The sequence below is a fragment of the Cyclopterus lumpus genome, chromosome 16, assembly GCF_009769545.1.
Source record: "Cyclopterus lumpus isolate fCycLum1 chromosome 16, fCycLum1.pri, whole genome shotgun sequence".
Classification (NCBI taxonomy): Eukaryota; Metazoa; Chordata; class Actinopteri; order Perciformes; family Cyclopteridae; genus Cyclopterus; species Cyclopterus lumpus.
In genome coordinates this window covers 8,835,580-8,862,093 of record NC_046981.1, presented here as the reverse complement: position 1 = coordinate 8,862,093, position 26,514 = coordinate 8,835,580, and the positions used below count along the sequence as shown (strand labels likewise).

The window sequence follows — 26,514 nt, the reverse complement described above, 5'->3', positions numbered from 1 at the left end:
ACTGTAGCCATGACTCGTGTGAATCTAGACCCCGTGCAGCAGCGTGGGTGCACCTCTACCTTCATCTATGGCGCCCTTCTCCACGTACGGAGTGAGGAAGAGAGGAGACCCGGGGTCGACTCCATTCAGGCCGCTCACACGGTGAGACTTCGGGCAGAAAAAAGGCGACGAGCAGCTCCGCGAGTGCGCCGAGTCCAGACAGGCCCAGAGAAAGAGGAGCAGCAGTGTTCCCATCCACAGCCTGCATTGAACACAACGCGTATCGGAATACAGGCCAGCCACGCGGGGGGTCAAACCCGTAAACTTTAGTTTGTTACTCACCTCATGTTGACGACTGGATGAATGTCAGCCGTCAGTCAGAGAGACGTTCATCTGGCGAGCAGTCGGATGGACTGAGTCACATGACTAGCTCTGCGTGGGTCAGGTGACACATTAGGTCATGTGGTCGTTACTGTGGTACGGCGGCGTTTTAGTCCTCAACGAGGTCTTGCAGGAGACTTCCAAAGCTAAGTTTCCTTTATGCAATTGAAGACGTGTTGTGTGTGCTACAACATCTGCTAAACATATTCCTATTTCAAAGAATGTTGCTCTCAATTGGTAAGTAAACTGTCTTTAAACTGTTTGTTTCAAAATAACGTTAGCAGCGAAGGCTGCTTCAGCTAACGCTAAGTGTTGAGCATTTTGTTAGACAAAGAAAAGGGAAACCAGGCTGACAGGTAAGAATCGTTACGTTGTGTTAGCTATTATTAAGTTATTATTTCGTTATTATGTAATATACTACTATATATACGGTCTGTGCACGAAATATGTGGTATATCGCAATTTTAGAAGTTTTAAGGTTGAGCGTTAAGTTCTACTAATTATTTAACTGTTGTAAAGGGTTATTTTAGCATCAGAAAACGGAAAAATAAGTTAAGTATTTAAAAAAGTATATAAAGTATATAACGTTAGCTCTGGTGCTGGTGAAAGTTCACAAAATAAATGAACATAGCATCCTTGAATGAATATACTAGTTTTTGTATACATGTGTTAATTATCACAGTTGTGTTCATAGTTACATTTAAGCACACCCTTTACATTATTTATTTTATTCACATTATTTAGCACAGAGTTTTAAAGTGCTGCCTTTAAACTCACGACCCGAATAATGCTCAGTCAGCTTTTGTAGCCTTCTGTACACTTAACCTATCGCTAGACAGCAGAGGAACTGGGACACTAAGTGGTTTAAGTTTGCTCATCACCGTCCTCTCAAACACTAGAGAATAAAAAGTTTTGTAAAGCCTCCAGGGCTGACTGATTGACTGGCACACCTGTCAATCAAGCAGGCACATTCCAATGTCAAATGTCCTCAATGGAAAATTGATTCTCAACATTGGCGCACAATTAAAGTTGCATTGTGTGTATTGTACTGCCCAGCACCAGACTCCAGACAGAGGTTGGTCATCCACTTAGTATAAAAGATACAAATAAAAAAATATATTTTTCAGGAGTTGGTGAAGCTCTAACCAGAGGAAGAAAAAAGCTGAATAATGGATTTGGATTCACAGGGTCACCAGAAACACAACTCCAGTTGGATAATAACGTTGCTCTATGACTGCTGGATGTGTAAGTTGATAATTGTTATACATTTTAATTTAATTAAATGTTGTTGTTAATATTGTATGTGCAAGCTATGTGTATGTTAACCAGTGGCCTAACATTTATGAATGTTGCTTTAAAGATGCTACCATGTATACTTAAACCCTCACAATATATGTATAGCTTTACTTTATAGGCTTTTATATATTGTAGGGCTTTTTCACTGCCGACATTTACACTTGTCAGAGTAGGAAAAGCACAGGAGTGACAGTGAGCCAGCAAGGACAACAATAGGCCGCTCATTATTAATGTTAAAACGTACCTGCTATTAATGTCAGAATGCTTGCCTTAAAAACAGAACACTAAGTACCTCAAATCAGTGACTAACTCCAAATAATGTTGCAGTTGTTCATCTTTGGCCACGAGGGGGCGGAAAAATACAGGAAATGAAGCTACTTAGAGCTGGAAAGAAAGTTGTGGACTGTGACAGCTCTTGTGACGAGGTGGCGACTGCAACACACGTTGTGTATAAATAGCTGATTTCACTTAATTATGTCTTGGTGGCAATTTACAAAGATAGTGTTCTTCGAGCTCATTTTCTTTTTGGTCACACATAGTTGCTTATATTTTAGTTGCACATCCATCCATCCATCTCTTTCTTTCGTCTTTAGTCTCCAGGTGGCGCTAGATCCCTGACACTCGTCTCTTTCAACATGACATGCCATCTGATGAAAACACGAGCTGGAACACTGTGGCTCAGAGAGTCGGGCCTCTGCACACGAATCTCATATCTCTGTTTCAACGCAAAAAGTAACGTTTGTTTTGTATTCTGCAAACATTCTGGCGCTTATGTTGCCCGTCTTTCTGGCTCACATCGGGCAACCCCGCTCCAAACTTCCACTTTAAGAAGGCACGTCTCCGCCGCAGCGTAGTGTGTTTAGTGCAATCCTTAAAGTGGCACATCAGCACATGGAAACCATAGCTGCGTTTCTGCATGACACAATAACAGACCCACAGATTCTGTCTGACTGAATGCTTCGGAGGAACTGATCCACGGTGCATATTCCTGAGGCTTGTCGGTCTCTTCCCATCTGCGGCGGCAGCACCCTTCAGTGGATGCGGCAGCGGGAGCTCCTCGCCGAGAGGAAGGAGGGAAGGAGAGAAGGAAGGAAGAAAGGAGAGAAGGATCGGCGGATTCAGACAGACGGGTGGTGGACTCTGGTCGAGACGAGACATGAAATAGTCACCGAGAGAGCCGTCAAAGGTGAAGCCCATTGGGACTCGAGGGAAATGGAGGCCCCGCCGGGGACGAGCTGCCGTGAGCGCACCTTGGCCACACGGGAATAACCGAGCCGTGAAACGGGCTGGCATGGCAGCATCCAGCAACTCAAGCCTCTCCGGTTCATCTGTGTCCTCCGGTAAGAGTTCAAAGAGCCCACACTCAAACGAGACGCTGACGCGTTTCACGTAATATATACCCTCCGATAATTAATAATAGGCTAATAATACTAATATGACATTCATTTGTGGGGAGTTTATATTTCTGCTTGTCCGTGTGCTTTGAAACGTTTGCCTTTTTTATTTTATTTAGCTGGAATCAAACTTTTTTCATTATCTTGCATAAAGCCACATGTGACATCTTCTTATTTCTCCATCTCCATCGCAGCGTGCTTTGTATGCATTAAACAAACACATTATTAAAGAAGCTTCAGAGGTAGAAACATTTGAGGGAAAGGACACATTTCATGTGCGGAGGGATTGAGATGCAGTCAGTATGACGTGGGGTTTGAATGCTGTCAGTAGATTCATAATTCCCTTATTGACTTTCCAATTGGCTGGCTGTAAGGATTGTCTTTGGCCTCTTTAGTCCAGCATTTTCCAAAATACAGCACCAGGCTGGGACATTCTCAGAAATTGTAAAATAAAATCCTAATATGATCAACATCATACAGTTTATACTGCCAGTGTTCACAAAACTCCAATACAATTCCTTTGCATAATAGTTGGTATTCAGCAAGTCTCACCTATTATATATTTGTAAGAATTTTCACCGAATGTGAACAGAAAGTGAGTTAGCAGCTGTTCAAACAAACCCAGAAGAAAATAGAAGTGCCATGCTTGTCCCATTGTATCCCTTTCTGTGTTGATAAAGCACATTGCTCATGTTTGCCAGGGTATAAAGTACAAACTCTACTATCACAGCACTGTTTGATGTGGCGGCCCCACCAACAACCAGAGGCGTGTGTGTGTGTGCGCACGTGTGTGTGTGTGTGCGTGTTTGTGTGTGAGACAAGGAGAGGGAGAGGCTGTTTATAATGCCAGGCTCAGCACTTCTGTTTATGTTTGCTGTTTCCACCAATATTTAATATTTTACTGCGAAGAGTCTAGAAAATGTGCAGCGATACTTTCTACGCCCACAAACAAATGCGAACGGAAAACTGAACATAGCATGGCAACGTTTTTTTACAGGGGGAGGACATTGTATAGTATCCATAATATTTGTTTTACTTTCTTACTCCCTCTGCACCACAAAGCAGAGTCAAGTTTCTCGAGGTATTGCCCATTGGGAGGGACAGACCGTCATTTCCAAGCTGATATAGCCTGTGGAAACCACACGTTTCCCAGAGCATTATCTCATGTGTGCGTTTCAGAAAGCAGTGGATTTACTCTTTGACCACTGCTGCTTTAAGAGGAGAGTATTTCCTCTCTGTGGCATTGGAGGGTTGTCATTACTTTTGGGCTCTCAATATAATTATCAGAGGTTACAAGCTGCGCTGCTGCCAGGGATAGAGTGGTTGTCACAAGGGTATTATTATTTTCATGCGGAGCTCTTTGGCAGTCAGACCCAACATTTGAATAATCTTGTCTATAAGGCACATGACTCAAAAATGAATCTCGGCTAAATTTCTGCTCCATATTAGGACGTCAGTTCTGGCTGCAAACAAAGAGCTCTGGGTGTAGTTAGTTGATGATAAGTCTTTATGGTTATCTTGTTTGGAGGCTGTTGTCTGGGGCAGAGTGTATACATAAAGTTAATCCAACTTGTGTCACTGATGGCAGCTTTATGTGTTGACTATTGACTTTTGATAGTGGCAACCGTAAATGTATTATAAGAGCCGACATTGATTTAAGTCTGTACTTCCTGCAAATTATTGAACTGAAGTAACAATGGTATGTATAGAAACCACTTTATAAAGTATAGACTGCTTTATATAGACTCAGTCTATAACTGCAAAAGCTAACGTTAGGCGGTCAATGTCTTACACCACAGTCGCATAAGCATGAGGATACAAGAGGCTGTGAGGACTCATTTAGCCAGCTTCAAAATCTACATTAATATAAACATTTTTTAATATGTATATATTCTAGAACAAAACGTTGAAATCTCTAAAGCTTGTTGTAACCACAGACTTTATTTTAGACAGCTCACCAAAAAGCTATAAAAAATAAAATAAACATTTAGCCGAGGAGTGCAAAAATGCTAATAGATTTTCAGGTTTGGGGACTCATTGTATACCACTCTATTCACAGGTGCATAATATACTCAACATGTTTGAGGCCAGTCATAATAAGGTACCTGACAAACTGAAAGGATTGCAACACAATTGCAGCACATATGTTGCAATCTCATCCCTGGAACGATATTTTCAGTGTACTCGTGGAGTTTAGGGAGATTCCTACACATTCCTGACGCGGGTGGCCATTGAAACATGTACTGTACCAGCAGCACACCATTTGCCAGACGGCTCCAAGAAATAAAACGTTGAAAATAAATTGAGGGATAGAGCATGAAAGTATGCCTTGAGCTCCCCGACTTAAATGACAAAATTGGTCAGAGAGGCAGAATTACAGCCGTGTATTACAGAGAAGCTGTCTGCTCAACACGATCCTGCACATGTGTTGGGAAAATGCTGCAGTTCACCTCGAGATCTTTCCACCACATCTATTTCATGTCCTAACCAATGTAGATCATGTCGGACTGGATTTGTGTCACGTACGCTGAAGGGGAGGGGGGGTTGTGCCAGAGATACAGTTTCCCCGTAGGACACAACGCACACCCTCATACCTGGCCCACAGTATCTGGTCCGCCCTAAGGCAGTGTTGAAATGCTCATTTGGACCAGTGTAATGCACAGATGGTCTCCCTGCTGTGTGTGTGTGTGTTTTCTCTTTTCACCAAGGGTAATTAAGTTATCATTTTAAATTATCTTTTTGTTTATAAGTTTGATAAATTATTTCATGAAAATTAAAAAAAGCTTCACATTATTTAAAAAACAAAAGCTTGATCTGCACATGTCTTGGCATGAATGGATCCTCTTAACTCTGAATTTCCCCTCTGGGGATCAATAACAGCTTATCTTATCCTTCCAGGACATCAAAGTATTGAAAATGTGAATACAAGAAGTAGGTGCCCGTAACATTCCAGACATGAGTCAGTGTGGAGTCCTCTAAATCATCCATGGAGCCCAATATTTGAACAAGCCACTTTTTTTCTGAGTGGCTCGTTCAGCTCTAGCAGAGCGGAGAGAAATACACTTAACTAACACAGGAAAGAAGCCGGGGTGAAATATGTGGTTTCTCACCAACTTGGTCATCATTATCATCATTGCTTAGTCAAGGTCACGATAACATTGACCCTCAGGATCACCAGAAGAGAAGGGGTTCACAGAGGATGTCATAATTGAAATAAAAAAAGACTGGAGGTCCACCAAAACAAACAAAAGATCACAAACTCATTCACCTTCAGATAGACAGCCCAACATTGATGAGCAGGTGCATGTACGTTATTTCCACTCATGTGTGTAACCCTGTAATGCTCACAAGGTGTTGGTCCAAACACTCTGGTTCCTCTTGCTGTTGCAGTTCGACAGCAGAGAGGATATGGTGCACTGAGCTGTGTGACGTGGAGGTGGTATGTTTGCAGAGGGACCTTGAAGCCATAGCGAGTATTAATTAGTAACAGGCTTTTGGGAGGAGAGGATTGATAGATCACTGAAGTCCTGCATACATTTTATTCTACTGGCAGACGATTTTAAGGGTTGAGAAACCGAACAGATCTCAAATGCACAAAGAGAAATGCTATTTCTGTCTGTAGAGTTCAAAGAGAATTTCCCCATGAACTATGTTGAATCTATCCTGGAGTTTTCAAAAACAGCATGAACTCCTCTCTCTTTGACTCAATCCAGGTTGTTGGAAAGATAAATCCCTGTCTGGTACTCAAAAAGCCTGTCCCATGGTGCATCAATGGGCCAAGCTTTCAGGTTCTCAAGTGCAAATCCTGAAGACCATTCTTTGTTATGGGGGTACGTGTCCCTGTCTGTAAAGAAACCAGCACTTCTGCTTGACATCGAATGTATTGTTACAATATAAAAACTCTTATCTATATTACTGTTGGGCAAGTGATAGATGATCGGCTCCATTTCCCCATCAGCATAAAATCACAGAAACAATGACATGGTATTACATTTCCATCGATTTAACATAAAATAGTCAATTACATTATCTGTGCTGGTATTTTACAGTCAGGCAGCGCTACAGCTGAATACGTAGCTTTTTAAGTCAATATAAAGCTACTCTATTTGTTGTGTCAACTTAAATAGTCTAGTGGTGAGTCTTATTTGGACTTGACATCATTCTACCCATATAAATTAAATTACTCTACACAGACGTCTCTCTATCTTCTCTTTCTATCCTCTTTTCTTTTTGGTACTAATATGGGTGATATTGAACACGACCTTCGAGTCATAAAACGCTCTGAACCTGTTGTCATCCGTGTACTCATTAAACCTCAACACAAGTTATTGTTTGATGTGCTGACGTAGATTTATATATATATTTTTGTTATCACAGACTCTAGCGCAGATGTTATTTCAGGGGATAAACGTCTTTCGGCGAGCTTGATCTTCATTCATCACATATTCTCTTTGTCACCAAAGCAAATACCCGTCGGTAATTATTGTATTGAATGCTTCTGACTGGAGATTAATGGAGGGCACCGCAATTAATAGCTGTGTCTTTGGGCGGAAAAATCCTTTTGGCTGCTCCAGAATCTAAATTCTCCCTGATCATCAGACACAAACTCTGAGCTGCTTAGCAATTCTTTTTGATGTTCTTTTCCTGTGCGTGTCTTAGTGCGTCTGCGTATACGTGTGTGTTTGTGTGAGAGTGGGTATGCACAGTGTGGCCTGATGTATGTGCGTGTGTGTAAGCGTGGGCTGGTGTTTGCATCAGAATCCCTCGAGAGCCCCGTCCTCCGAGCCGAAGCTGCTGCTGAGTTCCATTTGTCATTAAAACCAATCGCATTGAAAAGAGTATTTGGCAGCCGACCAGAAGAAATCACATCCTTTAAACAAGCCGCAGTGGAATAAATCTTTCCGACTTGCGAGTGCAATACGCAGTGACAAAGCGTCAGCAATACATTGTCCACACATCACATTGTATTTGAAGGCAGACATTCTGTGGAGGGCTTTAGCAACATGGTTCACTCTCACAACATCCAGCTCTCAGTCAAGCTGCCGTTTCATCATTTACATAATTATTCAGCATTGGATCATGTGCACCTATCTTGTCTTTCCTGTGTAATAAATTCATCTCTTTCCAAAGTAACAGGACTATTACGATGGGGCGCATTAATGAGCATTTGGTGTGTTTGATGATGTTGCAACCAGCCTCCCGCTGCAGTGAGCAGAGAAAACGGCATGAAGGAAATTACATCTCTTTAAGTGCTGTCAGTTATACAGATAAATATAGCACAAGAATATACAGGGACTCTAAGAGAAATAGCAATACGGTTTTAACATTGATGCCATTTATGTGTGCACGTTTCTCCATCTTGCTGCCCGTACGTCAGTGCAGACATCTAACAAGTGCTCACTGGTTTTCAAGCCCTCGTGTGTTTTTGACTTCTTTCAGGGGGGCGTGGCGTTGATCTACTGATGGTTGCAAAGGAATGTTTTAAATGAGCGACGTGTATCTTCTTGACCGGCATGATTCATAATTCACACATCCGATTGAGTCCTTCACTGGGGCTGGGAGTTTAATGAAAGATATTACTCTAAACATCGGAGGGGCAGATTAATCATTTATTGTCGGTTATCTTGTGCATTTGGCATTTAGTGTCATCTGCTTATGTGATAGCTGTAGACCACCGTGTTTAAATTCTGTATGATTGTCTCGCTGTGTGAACATGTAGGACGTGCAGTAACATTCAAATATGAAATGTAATTTCTCTGCATGTGGGTCAGAACTTGTTAGGAATTATGTGAATGGCATCCAATGATTACCAGTTATGGAGTTGCTGTGGTGTGGTGAGCTGTAGTAAAATGTTTTGTCAACCTCTCGTACTCGTTTAGTGACTCATTACTTTACTTCATCACCTCCCTAACTCTTTTCATTCTAACATAATAGCACCGTCATATATTTCAGGAATGTGATCACATAATCATAAATCAGCCAGAGGAATGTCTCACCGTGGATTGTGGGATGTAAATTGTATTTACTTACATTTTGATTGGTGTGTTCGTATTCTTGTGTTTTTAGGGACACGGCAGGTGGGTAATATTGATTTATTTGCTAGTGAAACACACAAACATCTGTATTGATTATCCCTGAAGCAGACACACTGATTAGAAGTGTATTCACTGGTGCATCTCAAGAGGCAGCTGCACAGTGTGAAGGAAGCCATATGCATAATTATAACAGAGAGATAAACAACAGTGACATAATTATGGCGAAGAGCTCAGTCAGTCCACTGGGAAAGGGTTTGAAATGGAGATTGTAATGCAACAGAAAACAGGGCACAGTCTAACACCACTGTGAAACCTGCTTTATTTTTGTCTTTTACAGACCCTGAGGATTACCAACCGCCCATATGGAAGTCCTACTGTGAGTAATTAATTTGTTTTATATGCTGATTAGCAATGTTGTTGACTGACTTGACCTGACTTGGGCCTTTAGCTTGATTCTTTAAATAACGGCACATTTATTTGTGATCTATAAATAGCAAAGAGACGTTTTTCCACCCCTGGAAGAATTACATTTTGTTTGATACAGTGCAATTAGATACACTGCCGGTTCAAAAAGACTACACACACACACACACACACACACACACACACACAAAAGACACACACTAGAACACACTCGCCTACACAACACATGCACAACATGCAAAGCAGCGGATTCCTGATCCCTCAGTAAAATAGGTTACCATCATCCAGGGAAAATACGATTTACTACCTGCAAATAGGCTCAGCTGAAATAGGGTCCTCAGGACACCCACTTCATTATACAATGTTTTTGCCATGTGGGTGGAAATGGGTTGACTCCCCAGAAAATATGTGATGCATTTGTTAGAGCAGAGCACAATCTCTTTGTCTGTCCCTACACGTTGTACTGTTCGACCAATTTCAATTTAAAGCGTTAAAATGTTTCCTGTAATTAAAGGTCTCTTTACATATCATTTTCCAATAATGCTGGCTTTCTGAAGTCCTGACTTCTCTGGTCCTCTGCTGAGGTATTTTTAGAGCTCACCGTGTCACAGGAATGGATGAGGTCCAGATCTTGCTGGTTGGCTTAAGTCAGCCTGACAAAACATGAACATTCACAGTCAGGAGTCTTCCTTCCCCGGCCTGGAGAATCTGTTGCGGTGAAGACTTGGCTCAACCTCTCACAGCCATTTCTTTGCTGTAATATCAGAGCGGTTGTTAGAAATGAGGACATTGGTGTAGTCCACATCTTACCGGGTTATAGACTGCCTTGTCTCTCTGAGGCCCCATCTAGCAACAACAAGTATAAAACAATGAAGATAATTGTTAATATGGCAGGATTTGTATATAGAGTCTGGTTTGGAAATGTGCCAGTTTGTCAAATAAAAGAGAAAATCAAGTTTCCCTAAATAAAAAAAAATCCCTCAATTCCATTTTCACTTTGCTTCACTGATTAACTTTGAGTTGTGTTGATACATTAAGTACTTCTAATACAGAGAAGCATGGGTTTGCAGCTTGCGGTGTATTTAGAAGTGTAAGTATTAGTTTTTTCCAGTATTGGAACAGATCTTAATTCACACAAATGGATTGCACATATATGGCTCCTGTCATGTAAACCACTGACTGCTTAGCCTTGCATATAGAAGCTGATGGCTCCTGTTGTACCGTGTTACCTTTGAGTCAGAGCTGCAGACAGAAGCCAGACGGAAGGCTGTTAAGTGCATACGTTGTTCGATGTCCGGTGTCTGAAAGCTGTACTACATCATTTAGTTTCCTGCTATTTTGGTAACAAATCTACGAAAAGCATGCAATTACAACTTGTACTGAGCTGTGTACATAGCTCAGAGGGGCAGAGGGCCTTTATTAACATCCATGTGTTTCTCTGACAGTGTACCAACTACAGCAGGAAGCCCAGAGACCAAAGAGGATCACATGTCCTCAGGAGGTCAGTACATCTGTAAATCTCTATACAATAGCCGTATCGGGCTTAAATGATTGATTTAATATTTTTATTCAACAAGTAGTTTGTAAAATATGAAGGAATAATAGCAAATGCCACATTCTCAGAAACCAGAGAGTCTATGAAATCCCCATAGAAAACCTGTAATAATACCTCACATTTAAGAAGCTGGAAACAGCGGTTGTTTGGTATTTTACTGTCAATGACTCATTGAGTCATTCTCTCAGCATTACAACTCTATGTGATTAAAATGAAATATACACATAAAAGAAAAAAACGTGATAATAATAAAGATTTATTTAATATTATTTTTACAAAAAGATGCCATACAATGTGTTTCACACAATATTTTTTTAATATGACAATATCACTAAGGTTCAAACTAAACCACCTTATTTCTAAGAATTCATTCCATTTACTTCCAAAACCTGTTGAGAGGTTTACAGTTAACAGACATTCAGCCACACTATATCTCCGGTTTCTCAGTTTTCACTCAGTTTTCACTCTCCAGTTTTAGCCTGGAAATATTCACAGAGAAATGATTGAGTCTAGCAGCTGGCAGCCGGACCAATCAGTAACTTCCGGGGATTGAGTTTCTGCCTCTTGAAACTCTCACACCTCATAAGGAACTTAAACTCTGATCCTCCAACTGCATGGCTTATTCTTTGCCTTTAGGAAATGTATTGAACTTGGTCTCCTTCTGCCTGAAGAAGACAACTGCTTTTATGTATCGAGCACATTTCAACCTAGAATATTTAGAGGATAGGATCACACTCTTACAAGTCTTTCTAAAAAGTGGAAGTTTTGTACTAATAGGACTATCTGGATGATATCCACTTGAATCGTCGACGCAGACAGCTGAAACCTTTTAATAGCTTCAGATAAACTTTGAAGTACATTGTTGCACAGAAGGAGGACTGAGGATTTGATCTCCCCATCACTTACATTGGAGGCACAACAAGAAGGGATCAAGAGTGACTGACAAAACCCAGTTTCAATGTCCCCATGCTTCGCTTTAAGAGTAACAAGTAGAGAAACTCATTGCAAGCAGCAGGAACACTTTTGGTGGACAGCATAGACGTTTATTCCCTGAGCTTTTGAATACAGCTACAGAACAAGTTACTCTGCTTGTTACTGCCCTCACTGTCAAGCTTCCGTTGTACCAGAAATGATGCATGTCTCATCCTATTTCGAGTCTTGCCACGCTGTGAGGAGCAAAGTGAATGTTGTGGGTTGGCTGTGTGAGATTAGTGGCTACCTGTTAAATCAAAGCACAACATGATGTTTGACATATTTCCAAATCCCCAATGATCATAACTTTGAATCTTAAAAGAGATTCTACACCATCTTCTGTAAAGCTGAATGGAAAGAGGATGTGGATAATAAGCAGCTGGATGTACAAGATGAAATCATTTTTCTAGCCATATCCTTGTAATGCAGACACACTACACACCCTGGCGTGACACAGTAACACCCTAAATATTGAATATTTGCAGCTGGCAATATACAGTATCAGCCGCTGTTTTCTTGCACTGCCTCTAATTCATCTCCACTCTCTGTGATTTAGCTTTATGGTATGATAGCTGCGAATACACGCGGGGGCACACATGGAGATAATCTGTCCTCTGGTGTGTAGTCCTTTATCTTTCATACAGGCTGCAAGAACAATTCACACAGCTTTCATATCGCATTGCTCCAGCCAATATGTATTCTTCTTCTTTACAGATGGAAAACAGACCCAAATACTACGGGAGAGAGTGAGTGTGACTTTATTACTTCCATCTTTTTTATGCCTTTTTTTTCAAATATTACTATGTGCAGAGGATAGTTTTGTTTATCATTCCTGCCTTGCATCAGATGTGGTTGGGGTTCAAGTGGATGGATGTGTATTGTGTGTGTATGTGTTTCTCTTCTGTGTATTTGAGTATAAAATCATATTAGAGGAAGAGTTATACTTTATTTGTATTTATTTTTGTTTACAGATTTCATGGCATGATCTCTCGGGAATATGCAGATGAGCTTCTGGCGGGAGCAGAGGGTGCTTACCTCATCAGGGAAAGCCAAAGACAGCCGGGGACTCACACCTTGGCCTTAAGGTACCAACACCATCAGTATGCAGCACAGAATCCTCTGAAAGGTCGGCCAGTCCTCGCTGAGTCTCCACCTTCTTTCTCTTTTTTTCATCCACTCAACCGATTCCACCTCTGCTCCCCCTCTGTCTCCATGTGTCTCCATCCAGGTTTGGGCACCAGACCCTCAACTACAGGTTGTTTTATGACGGGAAGCACTTTGTCGGGGAGAAGAGGTTTGAGTCGGTCCATGACCTTGTGACGGACGCCCTCATCACTCTCTACATCGAGACCAAGGCGGCAGAGTACATCGCCAAAATGACCACGAACCCCATCTACGAGCACCTTGGTTACACCTCGTTGCTCAAGGACAAGATGGTGCACAGGCTGAGCCGTGGACGCACAGAACCACGCAGGGTCACCTTCCAGAGAGATGAAAAGGTGAGTTTTATGATCATGAAAGTGAGCTGAGTTTCAGAGTTAACGTATCTACCCGGGTAAAGTGTCCTTGAGCAAGACAGTGCTTCACAGATGCTGTTGTGTAGCCGCCTGGCTCTCTATCTAGAGTGAAAATGATGACTCACTGAATTGAGAGAGTCAACGATGTTGATAATCAAATAGCTGAACTTACCATTCTAGAACAACATATACGTACCAGCACCTCTAGAGATGATTAATGAACATGCAATCCATACAACAGATGTTAAAATGACTTGCCGAGGCCGTGATCAGTAACTTCCTTGAATTTCGTTGTCACCGTGAGGTTACCAGGCAAGCTCCATGAGATTGGTGTTGACTTTCTCCGCTCACTCTCTGCTATTGCTTTACATTTCACATTTACATATGTTAGTTTTGGTCTGTTAATTGGACAAAGCAAGCAAACTTTTTATACTATTATCTAACATTTTAGAGACAAACTGGTAATTCAGTGAACAAAAGACAAATAGTCATTAGATTCATAGAAATAATTGATTTGCAGCTCTATCTCTGAGAGGACCATGCTAAGAGAGCTCACTCAATGTTTTATTCTAACATGAGCATTGTTATTACACAGTGCTCAACACACACCTAAAAAGAAATACTTGAATGAAACTAAACTTGAAGTTTGTCATATATATATGTTCAAGGTTTTACATTAAATCCCCTTGATTAAGACTTTGGATACCTGTCCAGTAATAAGCATTAATAAATAATATATATACTGTTTTACTGTCTAAAGCAATATATCTTATTTAGAAACGTCATCATCTCAGTACATGATGATTATCTGGTAGATTCCCTCGGCCCTGTGACTGTACCATGAGTAAGATCTACTTCCATGCTGCTGAACATTTCCAGTAGGATGAGAATGCTACTGAGAGGACACTTTGTCCTGTGGATAAGACGTACATTATCCCTGTAGCCCTTGGGTGTGTTCACTGCTGCCACGCTTCGCTGCGTCTACTGAGAGGTAATGATGACCAAGGGGACTGGGACTTTTTGCTCTGTCTGCCATGCATATAAGACACACTGATCTTGGGTGAGACAAATTGCACATTGTATTCATTGGCACTCGTGAAATGTAGTCGGATTAAAGTGTGTGAATGATTTATCAGTGAGGAACGAGGAATGTCTGTTTTCTTCTTGGGGAAGAATCCTATCTCTCCTGCCACTAGGTGGCAATCTTAACTTGTTTTATCTTCTATTTCTGGGGTGATGATGTCACTAAGATTCACACCCAGCTCTTTTTATTAATATATACTGATATTTTCTTCTTCTTCTTTCTTCTGCTGTTTCATTTTTGTGTCTCTCAGAGTTTTGCTTTGGAGATTCTTTGCCTTTAACATGTCGGCCTATAGTTTGTCCGTCAGCGACATACAGGCGCATGGCAGCCCTGTCAGCAGGAGCGTCAGTCGCATCATTAATATCATCAGTCTTCAGTTTGGTCCCTGGCGCTTGAAACATAAGCCATTAATGCTGCATTTGTTTGAACCTAATGGCCATCGGTCAGTCAGCAACAGATTTATAGTGGTTTCAAATAAGCTCAGAGCTACATGCCCCTACCAACCTCTAGAGCGGTGGACTTCCCTCACAAATGCTCTAAGACACACAGACTAACCTATGTTTGCCTAACACACAGCTTTATTGAACAGTGTCCAGCACTGGTGCGTTCTGTTTGAGTTACAGCGATAATGTTTGCAAATATGTGGACTTCAGTCTCCTATTAACCTCCACCGGCACGTAAATGTGTCAGTTATCTTGGCGCTTTTGTAAAACTGATTTCATTTTCCTCCTGCCAAGTTTACACATACACGAGGATCTGAGTGAGTGACGGCTGTGATGATGGCAGGCTTCATCAGACAGCGTTTGAAAACCACCTGCCAGTCAAATGGAGAAAAATGTTATGTGTCCAAGAAGCCGAGACCCGGCCTGAAGGCTCAAATCTGTGGTATCGTTTTGAACTTCATGTTTACCAATTACACAGCCACGCCCTGGGGCATTACAGCCACAGTGGCTTCACTGTATAGTCAGCATTTACGTGTATTTACTCGGTGTAAGGTTGATACCACCATATTGCTGTGACTGCAAATTCCTGTGTAATTAAAATGCTCCCGGAAGGTGAGAGAGGGGGGGGGGGGGGTGCAACTCAACCTGTAGATCAACCTCCTGAATTTAGTTCTCTTTGCATGTGCAAGAGCTTCCTCAGTGGCCAAAACCTCTGCCACATTCCTCCTGATACTCACTACACTGGTTTTATCTGAGTGAGGCTCTCATGACATGCTGGTCTGCTCGTATATCCTGAAAGGATTTCTGAAGTAATTGTCACGTTGTCTGTTCGGATAATTACATGTACTCTCCTGAGAGTTTCACGCTGTGGAAATGCAAAAACAGACATTCACGTGTTTTAGTTTTAAAATGTATAAATGCTCCACGCACCGCTTTGTAAGTGTACATTTACAGACTTTTGTAAGTGCTTAATTATTTTCCGCTGCGGACACAGACAAATAGTTCAATCTTCAGTGTTCCTATTGAAGACAAATTTGGCAATTTTTTCCATTTTCTAATATTGATATTGATATCTGTGACTGCTTTTACCCGTCACGGAATGTCTTTTTTCCCTTTTTGTCAGAGATGTTGTGAGGGCTGTTTTGTTGGGGATGTGTAGTTGTATCCCGTTGTCATACTGTGTCGGTGCCCACTGTGCCGTTTTCCCATGATTCCAAGTTCTCTATGGTCACAACAGAGTCCGCTCAGCTGTGCTCCCACAAAGCCCTGCAGAAATAAAAGAGCCAAGTCACTGAAAAGAAAGCAGAGCTTGTTGTGTGACCACCTTTTGTGTCCTTTCTTCCAAGCTCTTCTTTAAGAGACAAGAAGCCATCTGCCTGCAGACAAAGAGTGCAGCCCTTGTCCTCCCTCCCTCCAACCTAGCAAGGCTAAAATATCTCAGAGTGATCTATTCCTCATCCGTCCCGTCAGACTTAGCTGTAGAGCTGAATTGTATGGTATGGTATGTCTAGGTCTTTTCAAGGAATGCCAACCACAATGACAAATATCTTCACCTGTGCTGTCATTCTTTCAGCTATCGGCTATCAACTGTCGCCTCCGGTCGCCAGAGACACAAAGAAATAGACACAAAAAGCCCACAGCAATCTTTGACTTTGCTAGTGTGTCTGTAAGCTGCCAATCCTTTCATTTTATCTCTGCTTTGCAGTTGCCCTTTGGGGTCTTTTGCTCTCGGCCTCACTACTCTGCTTTTTCTCCAGCTCTTTATCATCACAAATCCAATGCTTACTCACTTTATGACCTCTCCTCCCTGTTTAATTAAGTAGTTCAACCTTTTGTCTCTCGTCCTGTCTTCCCATGTTAAAGCTTAGCTGATCTATAAAATAGCTGTTTGGCATAACATCTTGCAGATGCCTGTTATTTAACATGTAGTTTGTACTGCTGTTATTGTTGCGTACTTGCTCAAAGCTTATTGATTAATTAGAAAACCAAGAGCCTTCTGGTGCTGTTTACTGGTTGTTTACAAGCTAATCGGGACAAAGTCAGCATGAACATAGCAGCAGCTGCCATAATACTATATGGCTGCAGACCTACAAATGAGCCTGTTGTGGGATTTTACTTGGATTTGGGCACTGCAGGATTATTCCCCGTGTAAGGATTATGGCAGTAATCCCTGCCAATCCCAGTTGATGGTCGAGCTCTCCTGGTCTTCTGAGAGGAATGATTGTGATTGGCGGGAGTAGTCTGCAGTCAGAGTGTCTGGAACATCCAGTCTGGACGGCAGAGTGGGGAATTCCACCCGCCGACTGACATAGGTGGAGGTCAAGATCTGTTTGTATTACGAGGACACAGCCCCGGCTCTGGCAGACTGGAGAATCGTTGGTCCGTTTTTGAGCAGCCGTTTTTTAGGAGATTCAGCACTCACTGAGAGCTGCTGGCAGTTGAGTTTTATCTCCAGTGGAGTGGAGTGTGTCCGGAAGGCAGCGTGCTAATGGGAGTGCGCTCTGTGCAATAAAGAGGGCTTCTGCACTATTGATCCTTCTTTACAGAGCCTTTTGAGCTGTGTGAAGCGGTCCTGACAGCACCCGACTGCCCTCGCACTCAACCTCCTGGCCCCTCCCTATCAGAGACCCTGTTCTCTCCCTCTTTCCTTTCTGGGTGTGTGAAAGAGGGCCATTGTGTGAGGCACACTCCTGCCCTCAGGCCGCCCACTAGCGACCCATTTCCCTCTGCTGTTCTTGCTCGCTGCTGCCACTGGAATCCGACCAGATGCAGAGTCAACCCCGTGCTGGCTGTCGTCAGTCGCCCTCCTGGGTCAGAGGGGAGTGGAGTGTCGCTGCCACCTCTGCGCTGGGCTGTTGCCGGCAACGTCTGCTGCACAGCACCCACATCTCGCCTGAGCATCTTTCCCCAGAGGAGATGGAGAGTCTGTGGGAGCCCGACCAGGCGAGCATGGGCGCTGAAGAAAACAGAGGAGGGGAGTTGATTACCCACAAGGCTAAAAGACATGAGAGGAAGCGTCAGGAGCTGCTGGCTTTGGCTCTGGGAGTCAAACTTGGGAGCAAGAGAGCACTTCTGTGGAAGCCTATTAAACTGTTGGCCTCCTGTTCACAGATATCCTCACCTCTGGTGCGACAGAGTGCCTTGAAAGATACACCGGAGAAGCAGTGCTCCTACGAGAAGATACACAACTTCAAGGTGAGCAGGCTTTTATTCAGAATAGTTTGATGGCTGCTGAAAACTTGATATATTACTTAAATATATTTATTATAATCATCATAATTATTACTTATTTTACGCTAAAGAAGAAATACATTTTCTGTAGTTTTCTATTCCCGCTCAATGTTTGTTAGTCCCTACGAGAGACGGCTTTATAGATGTGTCTTTGGCTGCCTCCGATGTTTGCTCGTCCCATCATAGACCATAGTGTATGTTGCTGTTTTAATGAGAACACATGCAGCTGACACCCATATGCACGGAGGGGAACTAATGGATACACTGTACTGCAAGCCATTAGCAGAGCACATTGATTGGAATTGATTTTAAAGCTCTTAGATCTCTTTATGCTTTCGGCTGCTGATTTTGTAAAAACAGTTGAAAAGTATTGTAAAGTCCTCCACTCTCAGTCACAGAGTGTAAGTGCATAGCGCTATATAAATTAAATGCATTATTATTATTATTATTATAGGACATCGTGAAAACCAGAAACGAGTTTAAGGTTTTTTTAGATATACAAAGGAGAATTCAGGGACACTTTGCCTCTGGGCGACTCAACATTCTTGCAATTGTATCTTGGGTTTCAGTTAACAGACAGGTTATAATGACCCCCAGCTTTTTGTATAGTCCCCTTTTAAAAAGAAGAAAAAACCCTCCATTTACCACCTGCTGTAGTCCCCCTTCACTCATCAGTCTACTACTACCTATTCAAATGAAGGTGTGTGTGCACACATGCACAGGCCTCCATTTACCATCTTAGCTGTGTTTTTAGGGAGCACAGTGGGCTTGCCTCTGTGGCTGCCTGCATGTATCCGATTGCCCCGGAGCAGATGCCATCCACATTATAGTAAATCCTTTAATCTTCCTTGTATATACAACTGCTCTCATTTGGCAAGGGGTCCCATCCACTGTAGCTTGGGATCACAAAGTAATCTGTCCCGTACATGAAAGACTCCAGTTTGGACTGGACATAGCAATGACTTGCAATATGCGGTGTGAGTTTGTTCATGTATGACAATGTCTTCTCTAAACCCCAGGTACACACCTTTCGAGGGCCGCACTGGTGCGAGTACTGTGCCAACTTCATGTGGGGCCTCATCGCCCAGGGTGTCCGCTGCTCAGGTACCAAAGCAGCATGTCATGCATTACACAAATTACACAAAGAATGTCACATATGTCTTAAAATACACAAGTAGTGTATGTTCTGTGGCTGACTGTCCTGTCACGGATGTTTCGGATGCATGCTTTTAAATGGTGGGATCGATAATATTCCTGTTGCGTCTGTGACAAACAAGTTGAGTCAGTGATTCATCAAAGATCATTCTTTTCACAGCAACACTTTTATATAATCACTCTTTTTGAATCCTACTGTTTAATCACAGTCTTCCAACTGAAAGGCAACTCTATGTTTTTACACGCTGTTTTATAATTCCCTTTTAACTGGTTACTGTGCAAATAAATGCCATGTGATGCAGTACGCTGACCACATTTATATGCCAATGTGAGTAATGCTTCTCCGTCAACAGAAATCACGACAAAAACATGAAGTGAATGATGACAAAATGCAGGTCAAACACAGGTCAAATGCACTGTAATTGTGACCTAATATAGCAGCAGATCTAAGTGGTTGATTACGTATGAGAGCTCAGTGGAGTTATTATGACCTCCATAGTCACAAGATTTGTTCACTGCACAGACATGAAACCAATGTGCACATCAGTGAACTTGGCCACTTCCTCCATAAACAGTGTTTGTTGTTGAGACATTTGCCACGCTGATAAGCCAGAGGCAAACGCTGCTATCATCAGACACCTCATGTGCTGTGGGAAACCGGAGAGACTTCTTTGTCCTCTCTCGCTCCCTGTCTCGCGCCCATTCTTTTCTTATCTGCTGCTACACTCTCTCTGCGAGCACTGACAGAAAGCGAGGACCCCAATCAGCAGACCAGCGTTAACGTCGCTCGGGCACTAAAAACGTCCTTGTGATGAACAATTTCAGCCAGACACCCGTCTACAAGTATGGCTCCTCAAAAACCTTCGTTCCAAGCTGTGCCGCCACACAAGCTGGTGTGTTTCTTACACACACTCTGCTCTCGCCAGCTATCCAGCATGTGACTGAAACTACGACAAGAACCCCCACCCATACTGCACCTTTGGCGCAGGGCATGCAGATGGCTTAACTGCGGCTGCGCAGTTTATCACTGACTCTGGGAAACCTTTTCAGACTGCTGTCTTAGGCCTACTGTGATGGTTGTGTTATCATCAGTCTGAGACTAATCTCTCCCTCTCTCTGTTCATCTATCTCTTGCTCTCCTAGATTGTGGACTGAATGTACACAAACAGTGTTCCAAACTGGTTCCCAGTGACTGCCAGCCGGACCTGCGCAGGATAAAGAAAGTGTTCAGCTGTGACCTCACCACGCTTGTCAAAGCTCACAACACAACACGGCCCATGGTGGTGGACATGTGCATTCGAGAGATAGAGCTGAGAGGTAGAATGCAGTTATTCAGGCATTACATTTAAACCCATCAATCACTTCAGAGAAAGGAAAGCGGAACGTAGAGTTTGATTAGCAAATGCTCATCTATAGTTTTGTTAGAACAAATGTCAATATTGTCTCTAGGTCATAGAGCGTTATGCCCATGGTGCAGAATGGGAGGTAGGGAGGGGGATAAGAAAAGAAATTCCCCACAAAAATGTGTCTGTTTCATTTTCTGTTGCAGGCATGACATCTGAAGGTCTCTACCGAGTGTCTGGCTTCTCAGAGCACATCGAGGAAGTGAGGCTTGCCTTTGACCGAGGTTTGTTGACATCAGATTTATTTGGTCTCTGAGGTTTTAGTCTACAGGGTCATACTTTTAAATGAGAAGCTTGTTTCAGCTACAGTACGGCACAAAATAGCACTGTCCGTTATTTTGTGACGCACACAAGAACATTCAGCCTTTATATATTATTGTATCCAATATTACATGTCAGTGATATTTTCTTTTTTCGTCAACAGATGGTGAAAAGGCTGACATCAGTGCCAGTGCCTATGCAGACATCAACATAATTGCTGGTGCTCTGAAGCTCTACTTAAGAGACCTTCCCATTCCAATCATTACGTTTGACTTGTACTCCAAATTTATTCAAGCTGCAAGTAAGCGCTTCTCCACTCTGGACTATTCAATGCCGTTACTGTGTTACTGCTACCCTGCAGTGCTCGGATACTAATCATATTACTATTGAAATGTAGAAATTCCAAGTGCGGAATCCAGACTGGAGGCCATCCACGAGAATTTGCTGCAGCTCCCCCCCGCCCACTACGAGACCCTACGTTACCTGATGGCTCACCTCAAGAGGTCAGTTCACACACAAGTCACCAATACAAGGACATGCAATGTTTTTAGTTCTTTTATGTGAAGAACTGACTTCAAACCCCTTGCAAAGACCAAAAACAACAATGCATTATTCCCCTAACAAGTATTGCGTGAATGGCATCTTCTCTTCTATCATAATCCTTTGTGCCATAGACCTCCATTGTTGTCCAAAACGTGCTCTTTAGGATATATTCCTTTATTACAATGAACATGAGCACCGCAGATCCAACATACTCCTGTTTGAGTAACTTTTGTTATTAACTACAGTGCCCGGCTGTTTTAGGAAATGATTTAGCCTGTTGAGAAAATTATATTTGGAACTAGTTTTTGCCAAAGAAAGAGTACAGAAGTCTTAAAGTATTGAAACACAGACTAACTCTTTATTGGTTAAGGTCTTTTCATTGGATTTGTTGAAAATAAGGAAGTCATTTCAGATTCAAATATTGTTCAACATCCTGCTTTCTTTTGTATTTTGCCTAGTTCTATTTACTTACAGACTGCTGCTCTTCTTTGCTTGTACAGGGTGACGCAGTTAGAAAAGGACAATTTAATGAATGCCGAGAACCTGGGGATTGTCTACGGTCCAACGCTGATGCAGCCACCAGAGCAGAACGCCTTGACGACGCTGAACGACATGAGGCAGCAGAAACTAGTGATGCAGCTGATGATAGAGCATGAAGATGTCTTATTCTAAGGACTGAGGCATGCAGGACATGTATTTATTGTCATAGAGGAAATTCAACCCACCTTGATTCTAATGAAGTTTCAGAATCGTTTGTAATCAAATTGAACTTGAAACGCTTCTTTTCTCGCATGACTGTTTTAGTTGATGTTGGTCTAGTGTTGACATTGTCTTGTTACTGTAAGTTTGGGTTTTTATACCCAGCCAAGTCCATCTTTTTTATATTGGGAAAGGATCCAGTGTTTTTAACTACCTACAGTGCTGTTCCCTCCTCTGTGTCATTTGAAGACTGTCACTACCTGGTGTAGACACGGTCATGATGGCAGACTGTCAATCAGTGCTGCTGTGAAGCAAGTGCACGTTCCCACATTACATGTGTGCTTATTGTGGTTTTAGTGGGATCAGTATTTTAACTGTGTGTACTAAAAGTTGAGAGATGAGACAATTGGACGCTCATGAAGCACTTTTTTTGCAACGAGTGTAAAGATTTATTTTGTAAAGATGTTTATTTTTGTCTTTTACTCTGCATCTTGTTCTTTTGTCACAATAATATATACTGTTGAGAATGATTTTTTTCGGTGAATTGATGTCTAAATACAAAACTGATCACAAGAGAGAGAAAAAAGAATTGGACAAGAAGACGTTTGTGGTTTTACTATTTTTATTTGCAACATACTCTGGTGAGCAATACACAGCTGCATTAAATACTGGTCGTTGTGATTCACATGTCATGTTGCAGGCATATTGTAAAACTCTTTTGCACACATGTCTGTTGCCAGCTTTGTGGTATTTCTGTTTACATGCTGTAATTTGGGATGTCTTTAAGTCAAAAATAGGATCTGGGCCCATTTGTTTTCTTTTTCGTATGCCAGTGACATCACTCGGTGCAGCAGTAGCTGCGTTTCACTTCAAAGTGCCATAGAAGTTAAGAGTCATACTACAGCTGTACCGAGCATGTTTATTACACAGTTGGTTGGATGTGATCAGGTAAATCCTTTCTACAAATCCATTTTATCAAAATGTATTTTTGTGACGGTTGCAATTAAAAATGTAATTTCTCAAATGTTGATTTATTAAAGGAAAGAAAACTTGAGTTTCAAATAGTGTGACCTGTTGTACTTTCTCCCTGTGTTTGTCCGCTAATCGTACTGCAGTGAGATGGCTGTCGAAGAGGTTCAGTGAGAAGAAGTGTGCGATTATTATATATAACGGCGCTATTAAGGGTTGCTCGTAACCTTTTTGTGATAGTTATTGTCATATCCATACCAGGCATTTCAGGTAGAAGGCTTTATCTAATATTCAATCTCTGGGTTACCATATAACCTTCCCACTCGTCCAGTTTATGTGTAGGTGTAGTCAGCAGTATGGCATTTGGCCAGATACCATATGAACTTGTTTGGTGAGAAAAACAGTGGTGCTCTTTGTGAGGAGACATTATTGCACCACGATGTTCAAACTCCGTCAGCTTTCATCAGAATGTCATTTTGGTAGAAGATTACACAATAATAGTTGTACCTCCTTTCTCTTATTTATTTAAACTATTAGAATAAAATGACTTCTAGTTTAAGTTAGTGACTAAAAAACGATTGAGATGCACACCATCGGTATTTATTGATGCTACAGCTTATGGTGAGATGTGCATGCACCGCGACGTAATGGAGCCACTGTGATGTATGTCTGATATGCTTATAGCCGTTGCTTATGGGGGGAAAACCCTCATCTATCTCTACGGCATCATCCGACAAAAATGTTTTAATCAATTAAATTTAACTTGGGAGGCTCACATTCGCTGCCAACATTCACTCAACCAAAATCTTACAATGCTTTCATTTGAATGGATTCAGGAAAATAATATACATAAATTCTGACAGCAATCACACATCTCACTGGCTTCTTTAATCTTTGAAACATTGTGCTTCCTGTTGATGTTCCATCACAACACCCTAACTACTGCTACTTCTGTTCTCCCTGGTATAGAGCTTATAGGGTAAGATATATAGATATATATCTATATATCACCTGTGATTGACTATTCTAGATCTTTAAATAATCATAGGACATTTTATTTTGACATTTATGTAATCAATCATCAAACCAAGAGTCACTTCTCTTGTGGACTTACACGCCATATTAGTTTTATTTGATAGTGATTAGGAATGTTCCCCTCCTGTATAATAATCGTTTTCAAATAACTTAAATATTAACTTGAACACTTTGTTTCCTACTCAGGGTTCAATGAAACCAATTTATATTTGATACTGTTTTAGTTTGGATCTTATTCCCTGCAGAATGTACATATTGGATGCTTCAGAGGGATTTTGATGGTTGTTTTAGGCAGAACATACCTTTAAACATAAATCTTGAAACTCAAAGAGAAGGACCCCTTACAGTTTATTGTTGTTGTTGTTGTTGTTGTTGTTGTTTTGAAATGTGTAAATGATACAAAAGTCTAGGACAAGAGTGCCCTCTAGTGAATAATGAAGACGTACACAGAGAAAAACGACCATCCAGCATCACAGAGACTGTATCACCACAGTAAAGTAAATAAAATAGAAATTCTAATGGGGAGCCTAAATGCATTTGTGGTCACATTCTCAGTGCAGAATGTAGATATCAATTGATTATGGGTCTTAATACTGTTGCTCTGTAGTGTAACAGAAGGTGATTTAACAAACAAACCCTAGTTTGAAAAAGTAGATGAAATCAGTGCTTTAGAGTTTAGAGCTCATCGTGTTGGTAGGTGAATTCCCTCGCAGATATAAAACCATCTTTATCTTCGTCCTCATTTTTGAAGATGTCCTCAACCATCACTTCGTGATTTGTGTCATTGGGGGAATATCCATGTTTCTCAAATTCTTTCTTCAGGTACTCTCTAACCTGTAGCAAAGACAGAATGATAATGACATAGCAACAAAACAATTATTTATAGAAAAGCAGTTTTAAGAATGTCCCACCTCCTCTCTGCAGAGCTTCCAGTCGTCATTGAGATCCATCTCCCGGAAAGACTCGTGCGACCTGGGACCATTTCGGATCTCCATGAGCTCGATTTCAAAAATGAGGGTACTGCTTGGAGGGATCTTGCCTGTAAACCACCAAAAAAGAAACAGGTGAATCGGACTGGGGGAAAAGGGGACTGAGTGTACAGGGCTCCACAAATACAATAATGAAGGTCCATAATGGTGGGCTATTCCCCTGAATAGAAACACAGACATGTTATGGTGTAACACAAGAAGAAAAGAAGAGTCAACAGACCTTCTCCAGCATGTGTTTGTGTCTTACATATAAAGTCTGTTACCTTTCCCTTCCTTGCCATATGCCAGAGATGGAGGAATGGTCACTTTCCTGCGCTCTCCTGTGCACATGTTGCTCAGACCCTTATCCCAACCCTTGAGCACCTCTTGAATCCCAAGAGTGAACCATACTGGATTTTGATCCCCATGTTTGCGGCTGCCAAGAGTAACAAAGATCCATCACAGTTTTCTTTGAAAAAGAAAAGTCCAGTACACACAGAATTTATATCACAAATATGTACAATAAATGGTTGAATAGCTGCCACCTAACTTTCAAGACCGTCATGAGGTCTGATAGGACAATATAATAATAACCATCATTTAAAAAAAATATTTAAAGTAAAGTGCACACTTACAATTATTATTAAGATATGTTTTGAGAAGTGATTTCTATAGAGCAGATAGTCCTAGTGACAAGTGGGCTGTAGCATATTGCATTAGGAGTGTAACAACATTAAACAGCAATACATGCAGCATTATATCACAACAAATTACCTGGAAAAAAACAGGGTGCCATTACTTTCCAAGAAGCCTTCGTGATGAACAAGAAGCATGTCTCCATACTTTGACTTACGGGAACACATGAAGGGTTTATGTAAAACTTCAATTTTCACTTCTGGCTCGGGCAGTTTCCCCCCGGTAACAAACACAAACAGTGAGGGCAATATCGAACAAATAGAAAAGAAAATCATGTTCACTTACACGCGAAATAAATTTAAAAAAAACTAATTTAAACCTTTTTACAAAATGCAGTACTTAATAAATAGATGGCAGGAATGTCAACTACGTGGCAGCCAACTTCAGCGAGCACGCAACCACTGTTCAGCCGTCTGCCCTCCTCCCTCTACGATTGGATACAGGAATTACAAAGCCCCGCCCTTTATAATGTTCT

The 26,514-nt window shown here is 41.7% G+C and overlaps 3 protein-coding genes across 13 annotated transcripts in view; 1 reads left to right on the top strand and 2 right to left on the bottom strand.

The window, feature by feature from the left end:
* The window catches only part of cpvl (carboxypeptidase vitellogenic like), a 5,962-nt gene extending 5,518 nt beyond the window's left edge, over positions 1-444 (bottom strand). Inside the window, exons 1-2 of the mRNA XM_034552985.1 lie at positions 322-444; positions 60-241 (exon numbers count right to left, since the gene is read on the bottom strand). Of these exons, the coding sequence (XP_034408876.1) occupies positions 60-241; positions 322-326 (187 nt within the window). The 5' untranslated portion in view covers positions 327-444. The remainder of the gene's footprint in view (positions 1-59; positions 242-321) is intronic.
* chn2 (chimerin 2) lies at positions 241-23,439 on the top strand. 10 transcript variants are annotated; one of them, XM_034552990.1, is made up of 15 exons: positions 241-597; positions 1,548-1,605; positions 2,682-2,996; positions 9,423-9,461; positions 10,954-11,009; positions 12,750-12,781; positions 13,007-13,120; positions 13,264-13,534; positions 18,191-18,274; positions 19,330-19,414; positions 20,609-20,782; positions 21,015-21,092; positions 21,293-21,430; positions 21,527-21,632; positions 22,173-23,439. In XM_034552990.1, the coding sequence occupies exons 3-15, from the start codon at positions 2,948-2,950 to the stop codon at positions 22,342-22,344; spliced, it is 1,398 nt and encodes a 465-aa protein (XP_034408881.1). In that variant the 5' UTR covers positions 241-597; positions 1,548-1,605; positions 2,682-2,947; the 3' UTR covers positions 22,345-23,439. The 10 variants fall into 10 exon arrangements, with proteins under 10 accessions (XP_034408881.1, XP_034408880.1, XP_034408878.1 ...); XM_034552989.1 differs by having other exon boundaries at positions 2,588-2,996; XM_034552987.1 differs by having other exon boundaries at positions 2,250-2,996.
* fkbp14 (FKBP prolyl isomerase 14) lies at positions 23,207-26,433 on the bottom strand. Of its 2 annotated transcripts, XM_034552998.1 has the most exons (5): positions 26,325-26,429; positions 26,118-26,191; positions 25,628-25,779; positions 25,287-25,414; positions 23,207-25,209 (listed from the first exon to the last, which is right to left on the bottom strand). In XM_034552998.1, exons 2-5 carry the CDS (start codon positions 26,174-26,176, stop codon positions 25,051-25,053), a joined length of 498 nt encoding a protein of 165 aa, XP_034408889.1. In that variant the 5' UTR covers positions 26,177-26,191; positions 26,325-26,429; the 3' UTR covers positions 23,207-25,050. The 2 variants fall into 2 exon arrangements, with proteins under 2 accessions (XP_034408889.1, XP_034408888.1); XM_034552997.1 differs by having other exon boundaries at positions 26,118-26,433.
* Positions 26,434-26,514: the final 81 nt, after the last annotated feature.

Bases quoted from the DNA above. Each gene is read 5' to 3' on its own strand.
- chn2 (XM_034552986.1), top strand. From the start codon at position 1,530: ATGGATTTGGATTCACAGGGTCACCAGAAACACAACTCCAGTTGGATA. The intron at 12,782-13,006 runs GTGAGTGTGACT...TTTTGTTTACAG, and splicing joins CCCAAATACTACGGGAGAGA to ATTTCATGGCATGATCTCTC. The intron at 21,431-21,526 runs GTAAGCGCTTCT...ATTGAAATGTAG, and splicing joins CAAATTTATTCAAGCTGCAA to AAATTCCAAGTGCGGAATCC.
- fkbp14 (XM_034552997.1), bottom strand. From the start codon at position 26,314: ATGATTTTCTTTTCTATTTGTTCGATATTGCCCTCACTGTTTGTGTTT. The intron at 25,780-26,117 runs GTAATTTGTTGT...TACTCTTGGCAG, and splicing joins GGCACCCTGTTTTTTTCCAG to CCGCAAACATGGGGATCAAA. The intron at 25,210-25,286 runs GTGGGACATTCT...TCTTTGCTACAG, and splicing joins GGAAGCTCTGCAGAGAGGAG to GTTAGAGAGTACCTGAAGAA.